The 20,672-nt window shown below is 41.9% G+C and overlaps 1 protein-coding gene across 1 annotated transcript; it reads right to left on the bottom strand.

Annotated features, from left to right (window-relative positions):
• Positions 1 to 5,330: 5,330 nt before the first annotated feature.
• Positions 5,331 to 20,154, bottom strand: LOC124291438 (SAM and SH3 domain-containing protein 1-like). Its single transcript, XM_046728426.1, has 10 exons — positions 20,052 to 20,154; positions 16,579 to 16,650; positions 13,363 to 13,476; positions 12,304 to 12,382; positions 11,456 to 11,604; positions 11,081 to 11,296; positions 10,563 to 10,713; positions 9,060 to 10,120; positions 8,585 to 8,716; positions 5,331 to 8,268 (listed from the first exon to the last, which is right to left on the bottom strand). The coding sequence occupies exons 1-10, from the start codon at positions 20,121 to 20,123 to the stop codon at positions 7,945 to 7,947; spliced, it is 2,370 nt and encodes a 789-aa protein (XP_046584382.1). The 5' UTR covers positions 20,124 to 20,154; the 3' UTR covers positions 5,331 to 7,944.
• Positions 20,155 to 20,672: the final 518 nt, after the last annotated feature.

Raw genomic sequence — 20,672 nt, 5'->3', positions numbered from 1 at the left:
TACTCGGTCCGAGACGGGTTTGAACCTCGAGTACCTCGAGTCCCAAATTTTGACTCGTGAGAGCACTAGCGTGGAACAAGATTCGCCCTGAAGCGATGAGCTATGGAATCCTAGAAGGGCCATTGTCGCTATGTCGCATCGTCATGCTTTGAATAATATTGTTTTATTCAACCAAAGGGCGACAATTCCAAATAGCGACAGTTTTCAAGGACAAAATATTTGGCGTTGTTGCATTGTCGCACTTTAGTTAATTTTACCACTTTTTGCTTGTTTTTGTGAGGGCGACAATGTCCCTTCTAGGATTCCATAATAATCCGAACAGATCATGCTGGAGACCCTAGTTCGATTCACCACCTGATTTCACATGGGTACAGTGTGTGTGTACAATCCTTAACCAAATATATTTTATCATGACTACATTACACTGATACAACTTAACTGTGTTTAGACATTTCTTAAATGATGCTTCTGATCCTTAACTCTGATTGAGACATGCTGATCCAGAGTCAACGTTCCGATGAGCGCTCTGGGAGCTTGTGACACATATGTCAGGTCACCCTGATCTTAGTTCAAGGCGTTAAGCATTGCTTACATTTGCACTGGAAGGTGCTAACTATGGCCTACACTTGCACTGATTGGAAGGTGTTAGCTATGGCCTACACTTGCACTGACTGGAAGGTGTTAGCTATGGCTTACACTTGCACTGGAAGGTGTTAGCTATGGCCTACACTTACACTGACTGGAAGGTGTTAGCTATGGCCTACACTTACACTGGAAGGTGTTAGCTATGGCCTACACTTACACTGGAAGGTGTTAGCTACTGGAAGGTGTTAGCTATGGCCTACACTTACACTGGAAGGTGTTAGCTATGGCCTACACTTACACTGGAAGGTGTTAGCTATGGCCTACACTTACACTGGAAGGTGTTAGCTATGGCCTACACTTACACTGGAAGGTGTTAGCTATGGCCTACACCTACACTGGAAGGTGTTAGCTATGGCCTACACTTACACTGGAAGGTGTTAGCTATGGCCTTACACTTGCACTGGAAGGTGTTAGCTATGGCCTACACTTGCACTGGAAGGTGTTAGCTATGGCCTACACTTACACTGGAAGGTGTTAGCTATGGCCTACACTTGCACCAGAAGGTGTTAGCTATGGCCTACACTTGCACCAGAAGGTGTTAGCTATGGCCTACACTTACACTGGAAGGTGTTAGCTATGGCCTACACTTACACTGGAAGGTGTTAGCTATGGCCTACACTTGTACACTGGAAGGTGTTAGCTATGGCCTACACTTGCACTAGAAGGTGTTAGCTATGGCCTACACTTACACTGTGAATGGCCTACACTTACACTGGAAGGTGTTAGCTATGGCCTACACTTACACTGGAAGGTGTTAGCTATGGCCTACACTTACACTGGAAGGTGTTAGCTATGGCCTACACACTTGCACTGGAAGGTGTTAGCTATGGCCTACACTTACACTGCACCACAGACAGGTGTTAGCTATGGCACTTGCACACCAGAAGGTGAGGTGTTAGCTATGGCCTACACTTACACTGGAAGGTGTTAGCTATGGCCTACACTTACACTGGAAGGTGTTAGCTATGGCCTACACTTGCACCAGAAGGTGTTAGCTATGGCCTACACTTGCACTGGAAGGTGTTAGCTATGGCCTACACTTACACTGGAAGGTGTTAGCTATGGCCTACACACTACACTACACTTGCACTGGAAGGTGTTAGCTATGGCCTACACTTACACTGGAAGGTGTTAGCTATGGCCTACACTTACACTGGAAGGTGTTAGCTATGGCCTACACTTACACCTGGAAGGTGTTAGCTATGGCCTACACTTGCACTGGAAGGTGTTAGCTATGGCCTACACTTACACTGGAAGGTGTTAGCTATGGCCTACACTTACACCACTGGAAGGTGTTAGCTATGGCCTACACTTACACACTGGAAGGTGTTAGCTATGGCCTACACTTACACACTGGAAGGTGTTAGCTATGGCCTACACTTACACACTGGAAGGTGTTAGCTATGGCCTACACTTACACACTGGAAGGTGTTAGCTATGGCCTACACTTGCACTGGAAGGTGTTAGCTATGGCCTACACTTAGCACTGGAAGGTGTTAGCTATGGCCTACACTTGCACCAGAAGGTGTTAGCTATGGCCTATGGCCTACACTTACACTGGAAGGTGTTGCTGGAAGGTGTTAGCTATGGCCTACACTTACACTGGAAGGTGTTAGCTATGGCCCTACACTTTAGCAAACCAGAAGGTGAGCTATGGCTGGCCTACACTTGCACCAGAAGGTGTTAGCTATGGCCTACACTTACACTGGAAGGTGTTAGCTATGGCCTACACTTACACTGGAAGGTGTTAGCTATGGCCTACACTTGCACTGGAAGGTGTTAGCTATGGCCTACACTTGCACCAGAAGGTGTTAGCTATGGCCTACACTTACACTGGAAGGTGTTAGCTATGGCCTACACTTACACTGGAAGGTGTTAGCTATGGCCTACACCTACACTGGAAGGTGTTAGCTATGGCCTACACTTACACTGGAAGGTGTTAGCTATGGCTTACACTTGCACTGGAAGGTGATAGGCATGGCTTACGTTTGTACTGACGTACGATAATTGTGAAATGATACTTTACCGAAATCAGACTTTCTTATCCGTCTTCAGCATGCCATCATCGTTATGATTATCGGGGACCTATGGGATCAGGTGGCCAGGCTAGACCCTACACATGTCCTACACAAGTCCTACACAAGTCCTACACATGTCAAACAGGGAACCCTTTGAAAGCCTCACCAAAGCCTTAAAGGAGAATACTAGACAATTTCAATAATTTGCTGGGTGAAAGATAAAGTCATCAGAAACATGTACCCCGAGTTTTAATTAAAAAATATGGTTATTTATGTTATAATATGTTCCTTGTCAAACATTTCAACAAAGCAAGAGTCGCACCATGTCGCTCTTTGATGTCTGTGTAGCAAGATCATGTCCGAACGACCTCAAAATGGCCATTCTCGTGGCCATCTTCCTGTGGAAGTCAGGGAATGGAACTATTCTCCCTTAAATAGAAAATGCAAACATGCTCAGTCATGATATATTGGTGGTGAATCCTTGTGTGATTCTTCGTTCTGCGCATGTCTAGTTTGTCAGGTTGTGGGTTGTGATTTCGTTATGCTCTTTCCGTGTGTTTTCAGCAGCAGACTCTGATATTTATGATACTGTTACTTATTTATGGGTAGCGTTCTCATTGTATTCTGTTGCCGATTCATTGTGTATGGTAGACGTATGTCAGTTTATCGTTTGAAGTCTGTCAGTTGACACTGGTGGACCTGTGGATGGCGATACTTGGACTGCAGTCCCAGCTAACTGCCAAGGGGTACCTAATACAGGTAGATCCAGGCTCCCATCAGGTAATATTCTCGTGTCTGAAGGAGCGGTGGGGTAGTCTAGTGGTTAAAGCGTTCACTCGTCACGCCGAAGACTCGGGTTCGGTTCCCCACGTGGGTACAATGTGGGAAGCCCATTTCTGGTGTACCCCGCCACACTGGAATATTGCTAAAGGCGGCGTAAAACAAAACTCACTTACTCACTCGTAACTGAAGACAACTGTTGGACCACGGAATAGTGGCCTTGGGTCTGAAATAAATAACCTCTTCCGTCAAGCGAGAGGCGTGAAAGCTATGTTATTTAGCCTCCAGTTGAGCTCCCATGTAATCCAACCAATATAGTTGTACCTCATGACAACACCATGTTGTTCACGTACCCGTAGAATGATAAGAGAGAGGTATCCATGGTATGTGGAAGATGAAGTTCATTCCTGTAAGGTTTGTCGATGCCGGAGTTAGTCCCAGGGTCATAGGAACTATCACTGTGGACATTGTGTATAGGAAGGAGGACCCAGAAAATGCCATGTGACTGATTCAAATCATGTCGTCGATATGCCGGCCAGGTCAGGCTCCTCGTATGTGTTGATCAGTTCCCGGTGCAAAGACAGACAGACAAAAGTGTGCAGTCACCTTCGATGGGGAAGGGACGGCTTTAGGCAAGGTAACAGACAATAGGTCACAGCCATGTCGTAACTTTTGGAACAGAAAGCCATGTCGAGGACTTCAGGGAGTGTTGATGAACCAGACGTTCCTTTCGCATGTGACTGCAGAATTCAGAGGAACTTTGTCAGCATTACGTCTAGCCTTATTCCTGGTATGTTTTGGTATTGCCACCAACTTGTAGAAGTGCAGTGCATATATTGGAATAAAAGACCTGGTCCCGATTTCTCGAAAAAAACTTAAGTCTGAGTTTCGACTTAAGTAATCGTTTTCACTCAAATTTTAGAAAATGCATTTCCCAGAATGAACTAAAATTGATGATTTTAAACTCAAACATAGTAGACAATTTGAGTTTGGTGAATAGATTACTTAAGTTGTTTGGGCTTTTTTTTATTTAAAAAATGCAGTTGAGTTAAAAATTCATCTGTTTCAAATTGTCTAACTCAGTTTGAAATTTGAGTAAAAACTTAAGTTTGTTTCGAGAAATCGGGGCCTGATTGTGCTATAACCAATATGGTGGGGGCTCATTCTAGGCATTGTCTCATGCGCTGCGTCCAAGGACGAGAGATTAACAACCTTCTGAAGCGGACGTAAAATAACATAAACCCTTCGACTCATTGGAGAAGATAATACACTGACTAGTATCAAAGAAAGGGGATTTATGGTCTTGCCTTATATATATCGTTGTTATTACTTAATATATTCCTGTTGGCAGTTGAGGTGTTATTCAGTTATACATCCCTAAATTAATGTATGTGTTTGAGGTGTAATATAGTCATACATCCCTAGATTCCTTTGTTGATGAGTGGGTTAATTTTTACATTGCATCTGCATTATTTCCGCCATATAGAGATGAAGATGCTTGACAATTGTTTTGTTATTGACAGGGATGAGAATGGGCATGAGTGGAAAAATAGGAAAATGAGCCGGAGGTCTCGGGGGCTGCAGGTTCAGACAATTCACAAGAATGACCCCAGGGGCGATGAAATCCACAGAATTCCATGGTTCTGCTGAAATGTCTCATCCCTGTATTCAGTCATTAAGTCCTGTGTTCCTTCTTCATCCCCCTGTGAGTTTAGGCCTTGTATATCCCAACCACAGGCCCTTCAGTCATCACCTACATATTTCTAGATAAATCATTATTACAAGCATCACTGTTAGAAATGCACTATCAAAACTTTTAATGTAAAGATAAATAGAATAATGTATTTGTGACACTCATGACTAGAGAATATAACACAAGAGTTTGAGTATGTTCAAATGGTTTATTTCCAACACTGTTCTCGGAACGAGTGAACAACAAGGAGAGAGAGAGACAGACAAGCACCTGTCCGTCGCAATATGTCCAATATATTATAAAAATACTGATCCCCCATCCAGCACCAATCATGACAGCCGGCTCCCAGTACAAACAAAGGCAGGGCCATTATGACTGGAAGGTGGAGCAAGTGAATACAGTTAAATATTGCACAGACAGTTCAGTTCCACTGGTCTATAAATTAGCCTCACATTTACACTAAACACTACTCTCTATCTATCAACTACTTTACCAACAGGGCTAAATTGGAGAATTCATAGTTTTATGCAACAACCAGAATACAAGCAAATATCACATCTTGTATACATCTGTTAACAGTCTAGTGGTTCATCTCTCATTGGGGGCCAGTCATTTAACAGAAGGGGAAAGAGAAAGGATGTTTGATGTTTTGTCCCTTCAATTCCAAGATCAAGACACCACCCAACGTATGTAAAACCATCATATATATGCTTGTCAATGTTTCCTAACCATCACATAACACTTATTTATTTTATCTGAGTACATCTCTAAGGCCTGTAATATCATCCAACCATGCATCTCCTCTCTACTTCATAATAACTGGTCCCTAACCAAGGAGAGATTCAGCAGAATAGAAGATAATAATCTGACACACTATACACCTGTTTAACAGAATCCGTATCTTTTGCTGGGAGGTTTGATCAATGTATTTGGAATTCAATGTTACAATGTTAAGAGCGCATGAAAACACTAAACAGTTGATCTAATGCCATGCCTGATTCTTAGATGATCACACTATAATGTGTCTAAGAAATAGTATATAAAATTACTGTCAACTCAACCCCTGTATAGTTCACATATAAATGCTTATCTTACCAATATAACTCATCAAAATAGAAATAAAAAGAAACAATACTATGCATGAACTGAACTTAAAATGTCAGTTTATAGTCCTTAAAACAACCAATATGGATGAAAGGTATTCATAAAAAATCATTCATAATGCCTTAAGATCTCTTTTCCTCTATATCTGATTAAAACTAGACAAGTAGGTAATAAGACGCTAGTTGCACAGATTCACTTTAGAGATTCAAGACAACCAGATGATGAAACCATTGGCATGCCCCAACAAAACTATTATGTTTCTGGTCCACAAATATCATAATTTTTCTATTTTCCATTAAAAAACAAGGGTGGTTGTAACCTGCTTTTCACATACAAATTCCACTCGATGCACAACAAATGCATTTTTGCACTTACGTTTTCCCCCACAAAACAGTACAAGAAATGTATTTTTGCACTTAGTTTTCCCCTACAAAACAGTTTGTGCAAGCTTGTTGTTAAACTTTGCACTCATCAGTATTCCAGCTGTATGACAGCTCCAGCATAACAAAGTCTGATTACTCTTCTGAGCGATCCCAGTACTATCACAACATCTCAGAACTCAACTCTCAATCAGGCCATTCAATCAACAAGCACTATTTCATCTGAGATGCACTACAATTTACAAGGATAAATGATGAATATTCATGAACGTAAGGATCATGCATAAATGCCGTAACATTTTTCCGACTAGAAATTCATTATGAGAATAATGTGACTGTAACAATTCAATAAGTGTCTATATTACAATTAAACATAAATTTTCTTCGCTATTTACACTTAAAGCAACTGTTCCTCAATGTAATAAGTCAAACAATGCCAATGGGCAATCCGAGCTGTTATTACACAGCTGTTATTACATACCTCAGTTCATCCTCACCAATCATCAACTAGTATTCCCAACTGATGGCATTAACTTGCATTATAGAAGATAAATCAACAGTGTGAACTTGTGTTGAAGTAATCACCATCCACAATCATACAATGCCATGATATATGTACACACTGCCAATGTAGAAATGTACAAATCACAATCAATGATCCACTGATTATACATTATTCACAGAAAATGTTGATTATGTTTGTAAACCATGCCATACTCACCGCACTATCACTGTACTGGATATACTGACCAGGCAGAGAAGATACAATCGTACCATACAGATGCACGTACAAGAAAATAGAAAAAAAATTGACATGTGTAGAGATTAAACTGTGAGACTTCACAATTTCCCAGCCTTCAAACAATAAACCTCATTTTGTATGCATGAGTAAATAAATCACAAAATGTTCAGCAGGAAGGTCATTATTAAAAAATGTGAAGTTAAAAATGACAAGAGCTTAATGCCCCGCAATATCCACCACGTGAACAACCATCTATGCATACAGGGTATTAGCTATTCACATACTGACATCAGATTTCAGTACATTAAAATTTCAAATTAATGATAAAAACAATTCAATTTACAAATGACTGCATGCCAACAACCTCACTGTCTTCACATATACAACTTTGAATGTACAAGAATTGTTCACAAGGGGCCACCAGTTTCCACCAATGTATTTGAAGGCTAGAAGTCCCCAGCTTAAGACTGGATTACATTCAAAGCCCATATAAGATTGTTGTCAGACCTTTCAGGTGTGTTTTCAAGATGGTAGCAGGAAGAGTGTATAAAACGTCACAACAAAGTCTAAAATACAAAGTTCTTAAACTCTATCTCTGACAGATGCTTGCTTGGCAGATGTTGGACTTTTTGTTGGAGACTTGGGGCTTTTCACAGGTGATTGTAATTTATGTCGAACCCAATCAATGGCATGCTGCATGCGTTTGAGATGGCGGGTATCAGCCCCGGTTATCCTGTTGAGATCAGTCTCTGATAGATTGAGCAGCAGCTGGATAGTGCAACATCCTTTCTCATACAGTGGGTCGATGTACATGGGCAGGCCGATGGAGATGAAGAAGTCCTCAATGGAAGATATCTTCAGGTCTACTGCATTGCTGCAGCTATCAGCCAATTTGTTATTGGGAATCTGTGAAAGACACACATGCAGTCAGACAAGATGATAAATAAGGCAGATACGTTGATGCAATCATGCAACAGACTTCACCCCTTAACAGTAGTTCTTGAAGGCATTCAGAAGATGGATAAACATGAATACATGACACGTTTTTATGGATAACAGTACATGGTCAATCCATCTACATTATAACCAATTATCAACACGTTAACCAAACAGGTCTAAACCGTTTGATTGGTAGGACAATGTATATATACCACAGCTGGACAATATTGAACAGATGCTTCAATGCGTTAACCAATGAGGATATGACTGTGGTATAACTTACAGAGTTTCTCTGGTGGTTCTGTAGATGGTAGAGTCGGACCTGCTCCAGCACCAGGGACACGCTGTTGATGTCCTGTCTCAGCTCCTCGGCGTACCGCTGGATCAGCAGGGGTGGGATGCCACACATGCCAAGCTGTAGCAAGACAAACTTACTTTATACCTTCACCTAACATAACACATTTCAGAAATACTGTGAGAGATAAGTTTATGTCATGAATTTAATAAGCAAACGTTACAGCTACCTTTCATCCAGCATTTAATTTCTCTGAAAATTTCAAGTTTAACCACGGAGAGTCTATATTTTCAATTTTACAGCTGGTGAGAACACATCTCACAAAACGTAAAATTTAAAATTTAGACTGTCCATGTATACTTTATGAACCTTTCCTATGTTCAGTGTTAACAATCCCACAATGATACAAATAAATGGTTCAAAACATTATTCATCTATTCAACTGACTTGAAGTTGCACCTACCTCAGATGAATACGGCTCCTCACTCAGATCAATCTTCTCAGCACTCAGCTTGGTGGACACCAGGGGGATGAGAGACCGACTGACGTTCTTGATGGTCACCTGACCATAGATCGGTTCAGGCGCTAACTGCCTGCCTTGGCCATATACGACACTACCATGAGGGGAGGCAATCCTCTCTGGGTAGTACATGGACAAAGGCATCTGCAGTTGTGGCACTGACATCTGGTGGCGACTATACACACTTCCTGGATTGATGTCCTTTGGGCGTTGGTTCTTGACTTGTGGATACATGTCCCTTGCGGCATATTCTGGTGTTGTGACCGATGTTATCTCGGTGCCGGGAGCTCGGGGTGGTGGCACTGGTTTCACTTTCCTCCTGGCTTGTGTACTTGAGCCATACACTGAGCACTGGAGGTTGGGGTTACTTGGGGAGTGGATAGAGGTCAGGGTCGTGCTGGTGCTTGTGTCAGAGGACAAGGAATTGCTAGCACTGGGGGTTCCTCTTGAAGGAGAATGTGACATCTTTGGTTTGCTTGACATTTTACTATGAACACAATGTTTACAATATCCACTCATCTTCTTTGAATTCTTGCCATTTTTATCAGGAGGTGACCCTGTCCTTTGTTGCAAATATCCGTTAGTAATAGCAAACACCTCCTTGTCTTCCTCCGTGTATTCCTTATCACTTCGATCGGTTTCCATCCCCTCATCCTCCCGCAGAGGTGACTGACCTTGAACCCTGGGCTTACCACACATACCACACATGTGACCACTGCAGTCGGCATCCGAGCGGGCTGCTGCAGTGTTAACAGGCTTCACTTGAGATGATGTTGTCATGACAACCTTTGCCTGTTGACTAGAGTGGGGTTTTTGAGCATCCTTGAGCATTAACTGTTCATTACTGGCATAGCATCCAGAGTCCCTGCTGGAGTTACCTGTCCTTGCCTGAGCATGTTCAGCCCCAGTGACAGTGGCAGGGGAAAGACTTGATGGTGTATCTGAGGAATTGGTCCCTGAACCGGATCGGTCACTTCTAGTGTGGCCATCGGAGGCATCATGGGCTGCAAGGAAGAAACTGACGTGTTAGGAAGAACAGGCATACAGGAAGTACTGATATTTGGCATCAAACCACAACAGCTCTCCATCTAGACTGTGTTTCGCGCAATACAGGAATGCATGACCTTGTGAGTGACTGATTGGCTTCAAAACTGCTCATCATTAAGTATCAAGAAGTTTCAGCTTAACACTGTAGAAAGGATCAAATAGAGTCGAGTTTAGACATCGACAGTGATTAAACATGACTGGGATATGGGGGTAACAGGTCAAGGAACACAATCAATGTAATCTGCAGTATGCACCTACAACTAATGGATCCTTGCATGGATTGCATGGATTCTTTGGTCTTAACTCTACTCTACACTCAGTCTACTTGGCTTCCAGACTGATCAGTCAAGTATTTCATGGACTGAAATCCACAATCATAACCTCCAGCTTCCAACTTACAATCACAGTCATTCAGTAGTTCAGCTGCTGTCAGGAGTTTGGCCTTCTGTTCGGGATCAGTGATGTTCAGAGTGTTCAAGTCATCCTCATCCAGCTCTGAGAAGGTCTCCAACATCTCAAATCCATTCAGCATGAACAGGCTGGTCAGGTGCTGAAAAGTGACAGATGTAACCATAACATTACTCACCCCAAATTCTAGCTATATTGCACTTAGCATTAAATCTGGACCTGACATGAAGTTCAAGAGAGAGACAAAAAGGTTTATGCTCCACTTAGTATCAACCCAGTAACATCACACTGGTGGATGCAAAAATTGGGGATAATGCTCCAAAACTCGTTGAGGAATCCGACCCACATTTACAGTTTATAGAACCACACTTTGGCTGGGGGCCATGAGGTACTGAATCATCTGGCAGCAGCTGACATGTCATCCACATACTGGTTGTCAAAACAGTGGCCATAATAATACGAGGCAAGCATTGGTCTGTATGCACCCCACAGTAGTAATATTCACCAACCTCCAGGCCAATTCTCTGCATAAGTTCCTCCACCGACTTGGGTTTTGACTTGCGGGAGTTATGGCGCCGTAACTGTTTCTCCTTGCGTTGTGTCCTCAGCCAATCATCTCCCAGCACATCCACATGGGCGAACTTGAAGTTACCCACTCTACCATTAAGCACGCCCCTCCATATTCCCGAGTGACCCATACTGATGATGTTGACTACATCACCTCTCTGGAATATACACAAAGCAAATATTTGCAGATCTCCAAATAATTCAAAAATGCAATATCCAACCAAGTTACAATCCAAATTCCTATATTTCAGCTAGATTGTGAACTAGAGACTCCCGGAAACCTTCCAGCTTGTTTAGAACAGTTACAGGAAGCTCACCTTCAGGGGTAGGAAATCCTCCCTCCACTGGGGGTCAAAGTCTGTGTGGACACGGGCACGCCCCAGGATGGGGGCTGTTGCGTACACTGGCCTGTCTGGTGTGGATGCAGCCTGGGGTTGGTAGACGACTGGGATGTGGCTGTTGTAGACTGGGAGAGATGAACACAAAAATTATTAGTCATGTTGCGAATTGTGGGATTCCTTTACAAGAGCATTCAATAAAATGTAATCATTCAGTAAATTAAGGCTTCCCAAAAATTATTCCTCTCCATCTACTGTATGATTAAACAAACATGTGCACACAGCAGAAGTAAGGTCAATAGTTCAAGCATTGGCTTTGTTAGTCTAAACCTTGGACAATACATAGCGTGCAAGGCCTGTCTCTTAGAGTTATCTCCCCTAGACTACAAGAACAATGCTATGTATTATCATCATCCATTTATTGCCTCTGGTTCTGAGGTTGAAGTGAGAGGGTGACTATATGTTGCTCTCCAGGGTACTGGGGACATGTTCTACCTAGGCTCCCCAAAAGGGTTCTGCTGAGCTACCCTGCTTGTACTTTAGAGTGGCCTGATATAGACATATATGGATTGTGATTGAAGCACACATCATGGTGAAGAATTCGGTTGAGGAGGACATCATTATCATAATCATACATCTTCGAGTTGTTGGAAGTATTTTCCCTGTAATATCTTAGATTGTCATACAGATAAATGTGGCCTTCAAGTATTCACGGTGGAATGTCATAAACTGTTACAGTTAAGTTGTATTCCAGCATTAAGGGTGGGATATATAGATTATCATACAGCTACAAGTTGTGTTCAGCTACTGAATGTGGAATGTCTTACTTGGTGACTTCGTCCCACCGTAGGAGTTCTCTCTTCTTAGTGGCGGCCGGTGAACTATCTGAGCTGTCCTGAAGTCCAACTGAAACAGAAACATCTATGTCAGCACAATTTCTCTTTAGCATCTTTAGAGTCCATTTCTGATATCGGTTTCAACTTCTACTGAACACATCTTGCTGTATGAACACGTGCCTACTAAACACATCTTGCTGTATGAACAAGTACCTACTGAATACATCTTGCTGTATGAACAAGTGCCTACTGAATACATCTTGCTGTATGAACAAGTGCCTACTGAATACATCTTGCTGTATGAACTGGTGCCTACTGAATACATCTTGCTGTATGAACAAGTGCCTACTGAATACATCTTGCTGTATGAACAAGTGCCTACTGAATACATCTTGCTGTATGAACTGGTGCCTACTGAACACATTTTGCTGTATGAACTGGTGCCCACTGAACACATCTTTCTGTATGAACTGGTGCCTACTGAACACATCTTGCTGTATGAACAAGTGCCTACTGAATACATCTTGCTGTATGAACAAGTGCCTACTGAACACATCTTGCTGTATGAACAAGTACCTACTGAACACTTCTTGCTGTATGAACAAGTGCCTACTGAATACATCTTGCTGTATGAACAAGTACCTACTGAATACATCTTGCTGTATGAACAAGTACCTACTGAATACATCTTTCTGTATGAACAAGTGCCTATTGAAAACATCTTGCTGTATGAAATGGTGCCTACTGAATACATCTTGCTGTATGAATGAGTGAGTGAGTATGGTATTACACCCCTTTTAGCAATGTTACAGCAATACTGTGGGTGGTGACAGCAGAAATGGGCTTCACACATTGTACCTACGTAGGAATCGAACCCAGGTCTTGTATGTGATAGTGAACGCTTTAATCACTAGGTTATTAGGCTGAACAAATATCTACTGAATAGATCTTGGTGCACCAAAAATGCAAACTGAATGCATATTGAGGCATAAATGAATGCCAACAGTTCCAGTCCATCTACACCCGATGGCAAGCACCGACTGCCCTCACCTCTGCTGTGTGGCCTTCTCTTCCCTTAAGCACCTTGTTCTTCATGTCCCGGAGTCGCCCACTCAGCTTGCCACCGTTGCGACACACATCCCGACTCACGGCACCCAGGAGATGCTGAAACAAGGTGGAACATGCTGACAGATGAAGCAGCAAGCATTATCAAACTAGGACCCCAGTCTGTCGGGCAGAGCAACATGTGTCACAGTGTCTTTCCAGAAGTAGTCGTACCAATGGAGACTTCAGCAAATTCATGGATTATGTGATTAATCTAAGCGAACCATGTTTCCATTATCACAAGAGAGGACTGTATCTCCTGTAGTTTTTTGTTAAATGTCACACTCAGCAGTATACCAGCCAGTAAAGACAGAGTATGGATCAGACAATCCAGTGACTGATGCTGAGGGCACTGATTCCTGGAAATGTGTACCCATCTAAACATTATCCAACTTATATGTCTAATGCAGGTTGCTCTGGACCTATTCTCACCAGGAACCCTTTAGAAAGGAGTCATATCTTCAGACCTTGTATGAATGTATAATAATACCAATTTGACCTTCATGACAAGGAATATCTTCAGACCTTGTATGAATGTATAATAATACCAATTTGACCTTCATGACAAGGAATATCTTCAGACCTTGTATGAATGTATAATAATACCAATTTGACCTTCATGACAAGGAATATCTTCAGACCTTGTATGAATGTATAATAATACCAATTTGACCTTCATGACAAGGAATATCTTCAGACCTTGTATGAATGTATAATAATACCAATTTGACCTTCATGACAAGGAATATCTTCAGAGCTTGTATGAATGTATAATAATACTAATTTGACCTTCATGATAAGGAATTCTAAACTCGTGTTTTCTGACCATGTGCACATGATCCTCAAGCCACTCTAAGATCTCGTTCCTAAATAACGTGTCTGTTGGGTCATACGTCTTTCTCCAAATCGGACAAATCAAATCGCCAGGTAATCATTGTCACCTTGCTGGGCATGGGTGACATGTTGGTTCAGTGTTTCATGTGACCACATGCTCCCTGTGTTAGTAGTTTGTTAGTGGACATGCACAGGCAAGGGCAGTCTAAGTAAACTTAGGCTCAGTATTATTCGTTACACTGCTATACTGAGTCTAACAAAACCTAGTAGAAGGTCACGTCAGCTAACCTTTGAGCGACCTATGACCGTCCAATCAAACGCGAGACGGCCAATGGATTTCACCAATCAGACAACGACTACCTGTTAGAGTTCGGCGGGACTTACAAAACAGTTTTTGAATTTTCTTTTCCCTGGCTGCTGACACTGATCTACCAATAAACGAAAATCCGCCTAAAACACAGATATTTGACCTGCAGTATATACGCTTATGGGTTTCTAATGACATGGTTACTATATTTTTGCAAGATGACATCCGTGAATATTGACAAAAACGCTATTTTCAGCGACTGTTTACTCATTGCGTGTATCACTCGGAAGCGATCGTTCAGAAAATAGGTCGGAATCGTTCGATTTTTTAGGTAAAGGTTCAAACGGTATGTGCGAATGTTAACTTTCGCGATTTGGTAAGCTGTGTTCTGATTGGTCAGTCCAAAAGGTTAGCTGACGCGACCTTCTACAAGGTTTTGTTAGACTCAGTATAGCAGTGTAACGAATAATACTGAGCCCAAGTTTACTTAGACTGAGGCAAGGGTAATTTGGGAGGATGAAGTCACTATGACAATAATCGTTCCAGTTGAAGTGTAGGAGTTGCAGTGAGTATGGGTTTTTACCACTGTTTGCAGTATTCCAGCAATATGATGCGGGGAGGACACCACAAATGGGCTTTGCTCCTCGTACCCATGTGGAGAACCAAACCCAGGTCTTCAGTGTGACGGGCAAATGCTTTAACAGCTCCCCATGAAGTGAATTTACAATGCCTCTGTGAGTGTTCTAAGGCCTGGCACTCACATTTTGCCATAAAGGCTACAGGTACAGATAGTGTTTGCATCAGTGATCCCTGGAGAAGTGACCAGTTTGCAGCTGTGACCTGCTATTCAGTGTGTCATTGTGGCCTCACAGAGCAAGGTTAATGCCTTGCATGTCAGCAGATGCTGGTCTAGTGGTGATTCCTTTCACAAAAAGCAACATCCTATCAAAAGGTTGTGTAGCTGAATAACTGCTGATGCAGCAGAAAGTGTGCTGAGTTGGCATTTGTTAAGCTTGTTGATGAGCACTGAATCAGCAGACTGATTACATGATCATGTTTACAGAGACCATGCAGGGATCAAGTGAGCACTTCTCCATGTCATATCCATGACCAACAATGCTGTAATTACTGACAATATTGCCTTATATTCAACATTTATTTCACATGACTTAAAAACGAAATTGTCGAACCTCAATTTCATGTAAATGAATTCAATAAACCTACAGTCAGCATTTCCCTGGGGAAATGTTCCTTTTCAAAACTAACTTTAGCAAACTGCATTCTAAGTCGGCTTTGTAATCAAACATCAATAATCCATCCACTGTACATTTTCCATTTCGGGGCCCAACAAGAGTTTTTAACTGCATTTGTTGCCTACATGTCAATGTCCTTCAGGTTCACATGAGACTGTCTGTTCTCTGATCTCTCTATATAATCCACCAATAACAAAACCATAGAACATCTTTCTTAAAAAGTCATGTAGAGTTCAGTCAAGCAAAAAAAAAGCCAGACAGAGCAATTGTCCATTAATCCGTGCATCATTGATTGGTCCTTTCTAAAGTATTTGTATAATTGACTTTGGAAGCAATCAATATGGCGCCCCCGAGAACAAGTGGCCTGCTACACCATGTTTGCCCCTCGTCTCCCTCGGCAGTCTCCAGCTCATCTTCTCTTCTTGACAGAAGATCGCCATCATTTAATGGATCTTCTTCCGTGATCACACTTTCACCGTTAGGCTCCGTTCCAATACAGACAGAGTACATTCATATTTACACCTCCTATCCCCTGCTGCAGCGGCAGACTCTACTCGGGTAGCTCTATTGGCACATGCCTAGGTTCATTACTCTAGCTGCACTCACTTCTTTCATCAAGATAATTCCTTTAAGAGAACAAACCTTTCGAGCCCAGTACCTGTAGCATGAATAATCCTTCTGGTGTGGAATCCACATGAGAGCACTGAACAATTTATTAGTGAATTTCATAATATTCCAGCAACATTAAGGCTGTGGGTTAATACTTACTGCATCATCATGATCGTCATTCTCCGAAGATATCCCATCATCCCCTGTGCTGTAACTGGCACTCCGATGCCACTGAAACACAGTAATGATCAAATTGTGATCATCGGATATCATACAAACATATACACACAACTTCCATCTGGAATCAGTCTACATAACGAAATAATTTTCACTGAATAAAAAACAGATACTCTAAAACTAAAAATAACTACTCCCTAGCTAAGATAAAACAAATTCAAATGTCCTTGAAAGCACGTCAAAGTAAACATCCATCTAAGATTTAACAATAAAAAAATATGTCTACATTTTTGCACCATTTGATGCCTTCATACAACACAGATCAAGCATGGCTATTCTGCCTATTACATATCTATATGCTGTTCCTGTGAACATCGGACACCGGATCACTACATGACTGTGCGCTCTACCCGAGTCACCTGTCCGTACGTCAACATCAGCAGAAGAGGACCACAAATAATGAAGGTTGAGTAGACCTTGATAAATAGCTTATCTGGCTGAAAATCAATACTGACTTCAAAGGGAAATTGCAGACTCTTCACAAAAGCGTTCTCGTCTGAGTGCTGCCTATTCCAAGTCATTAGGCACCTATGTTGCTACTTGAATAATATCTTTACTCCTTGGCTGCCAATTGGAGAAAATTCTCTCTTAAACTGTGTAATACCAGTGTCTGCATTACAGGAGCTGGTCCCTTACATGTACAGACCTCCCAAAGAACATGGTACAGAAATTACAGCATGACTGGCATCAGGGCCTGTGTTGTTGTGAGTCTCTTGTGTTGCCCTCCTATAAGACAGGTTGCAGAAATCATGTGAATGACTTCAAGGAAGCTATCATTAAAAAGATTCTTGAAAGGAGGCGGGTCAGTGAGTGAGTGAGTGAGTGAGTGACACATAGAAGTAATATGTAAGCCTAATATAAGAAATCCTGTATAAAGTATACTATTATCAGTAAGGGTAAGGCTAAATCTCAACATCAAAGTAGGTAACCAAGGCAACCTCTGAATACAGAGTTTGTGTGAGTTTCAAACCCCTAATCAGGATCTGGAGACCACCGTCACATCTGACTAGAATGGCATGTGTCAGGTCCAAACGTTACATTTAGGAAAGGTCACATCTGACAACAAGGGCATGTGTGAGGTCCAAACTCTAGATCTGGGTTAGGTCACATCTGACAACAAGGGCATGTGTGAGGTCCAAACTCTACATCTGGGTAAGGTCACATCTGACTAGAAGGGCATGTGTGAGGTCCTAACTCTACATCTAGGAAAGGTCACATCTGGCAACAAGGGCATATGTGAGGTCCAAACTCTAGATCTGGGTTAGGTCACATCTGACTGCAAGAAATTACCCAACCTTTCTTGGTCGTCATTCAAAGAGTAATATTCACACAAAGCAGTCATTTCTGTCATCTGAGCAACCTCGAACTGAGCTGCAATCTGTTCTAGTACCAGCTGCACTCCAACTCCCAACAGACATTGAAGGCTGCACATAAAAGGAACAACACACTGTCTTCCGTCCAGCTTATACATATTGATCTCAAAATAACCTAAAAGAAACTTTTTCAACAGGAAAATATCCTCCAGAGACTAAATCTCAAAGTATATGGAGGGAGTTACAGAGCCGATCATCGTAACAAGAACATGCCATCTAAGTACGTTGCTGGCCGTGAAAGCTCTCAGCAGTGTCTCCACATAATACTGGATGTGTGAGCACTTCCACGAACTGTGGCTTCAATCACTATCTGCTAGCCCCATGTCTGCAGCTCCGCCAAGGGAGAAACCCACGCAGGTTATTAATCAACAATACATGCAGTTGACGTCAAAATGACGTTCCAAATACATTGGGAACCGGCAACTAATCGCTTCGACAAAAATATCAATCCACAACATGATATGGTTCCGTGATACCCACTGAAGGTATAAAAATTGCATTCACAGTTATCAAGAAAGGTCAAAAGAGCATCTAAAATTGTCAAATTGAAACAATTTGCAGCCATCTGACAAAGTTCAAGCTCTGTCACATTAGTTATGTGATGCAGATGCGTTTAGATTACATGTATCAATAATTCCGTCTGGAGGAGATAGGACTCTCGAATACATCCAAGAATAGAACACATGAAATTTTATTTCCAGTAATAATGGATTTGAACTTTAGCTTCATTTGATATATTGCTAGTTTGAATGGGAACAAATAAATGTGTTTTGTCTATTCAGAAGCTCGGCTCGACTTGTCCTCTGCAGCCAAATCTCTTCTCCCGACAGCTTCATCTCTAATGGAAACTATAAGGAATTATGGGCATGACTTGGCTGCTGTCTTCTCCCTTTGCATGAGTGAATGATACACTGCTTAATGTAACTCAGGAAAACGCTCACATAGGAAAGCAATTATCAAAGATGTTTTTGTAATTTGTTTCATGAATAAAAGCAAACCTAGGACATCTGCAAAGCAATCTGTCTCATTCCTAACTGAGGGAAGAGTCTACCTTATTTTTAACACATGATGTCATGCTGTTCAATAGGCATTAAGGCCATGTTGGGCAGATCACTGATGTGAATCTTGAGCAAGCAGACATGAGCATCAGAAAACATCAATATGCTGAGTTTATATATTTGGTGCTAAAAGATACCAAGGGCATATAGGTCACAAGGAAGCAAAGATTGGAAACAAAGGGTTCACAAGTGAACAGCAGGGAAACCCCATTGGTTGATGTATAGAGTAATCCATATTCCGGTCCACATGATCTCACTCATTTCTAACTGTTGAAAATCACACGATCATATCTTTCCAAGACGGCCTCCATTCCTTTGCAACCCTCTATTCTGCAAGCCAATTGACTCTATGAATGTTTTTCTGAGAAAGTTTACCAGTAATGTCCATCAACAAAATTCTACCTTCCCCAAGACACATGTAAAGCAATTAAGTCTTGTACATGAATCCAATGATTTACTAATCAGATTCAAAAGAATCTGTGACCACCTAAAGTCCACATGCCCTCTGTACACAGCTGATGTGGCAGTAAGCAATATCCACTCACTCACACATGCAGGATGCTGGGGAAGAAATGTGCTCTGGAAACATCAATTAATGCTGTATGTGGTGGAGTTATTCGATATGCAGAGTTGCCTCCCTTAGGCATGCCAGCAACCTATGTTCCTTGGTTTAGATCTTGGTTCCCCCTAATTGTTTCTGGATGTCAGCACAAAGCCATGTGTGTGGGTTCCACCACAGGTGTCACTCTCCAAGACTCGAACCACTGCATCAAACTGACACTCTGTTATACAACCAACTACTGATCAAAGATGCCTTGTACCCTACCCACTCCCTCACCAAGCTGTGTCAGGCTACGGCTGAACATTCATGCTACACCGACAATCAGTCAGCTATGTGAAGTAAACCACAAAATACTATTGCTGCAATCAGAAGTGTAACAGTTTAGTATTTCCAGATCCTTACCCTATGACCTTTAGCTTTCACAGCATTTTCACTTTTCTTCCTCCCTTGAGCAGGAGAGTTATCGGAACTCATGGACACAGTAGAGTTTGTATTACAGAGTTTGAGTAGTATAATAATTTCATGCTCATACCCAAAGAAACATTAATACATGTCTAATTTGATAGTCCCAATAACCTCTCGTGTTGTCGTCTAAGAATCCTTTAAGAAGCAACCACAGCACTAGGATTATCCTATGCACTATAACACGAGGCTTATACCAATCCACACAGCACTAGAATTATCTTATGCTAATAACACAGGCTTATGCCAATCACAGCACTAGGATTATCCTATGCACTAACACAGGCTTATGCCAATCCACAGCACTAGAATTATCTTATGCTCTAACACAGGCTTATGCCAATCACAGCACTAGGATTATCCTATGCACTAACACAGGCTTATGCCAATCACAGCACTAGAATTATCTTATGCACTAACACAGGCTTATGCCAATCACAGCACTAGGATTATCCTATGCACTAACACAGGCTTATGCCAATCACAGCACTAGAATTATCTTATGCACTAACACAGGCTTATACCAATCACAGCACTAGAATTATCCTATGCACTAACACA

Source organism: Haliotis rubra, unplaced genomic scaffold (assembly GCF_003918875.1).
Source record: "Haliotis rubra isolate DU_JTF1 unplaced genomic scaffold, ASM391887v1 Scf491, whole genome shotgun sequence".
NCBI classification, from domain to species: Eukaryota; Metazoa; Mollusca; class Gastropoda; order Lepetellida; family Haliotidae; genus Haliotis; species Haliotis rubra.
Note: the sequence above shows the minus strand (reverse complement) of the source record. Positions and strands in the feature narration are given on the sequence as shown.

Coding starts and splice junctions, on each gene's coding strand:
- LOC124291438 (XM_046728426.1), bottom strand. CDS start 20,123: ATGAGTTCCGATAACTCTCCTGCTCAAGGGAGGAAGAAAAGTGAAAAT. Junction 10,714..11,080: donor TGCAGAGAATTGGCCTGGAG/GTTGGTGAATAT, acceptor GTCACTTTTCAG/CACCTGACCAGCCTGTTCAT. Junction 8,717..9,059: donor AGGAGCCGTATTCATCTGAG/GTAGGTGCAACT, acceptor GTCTTGCTACAG/CTTGGCATGTGTGGCATCCC.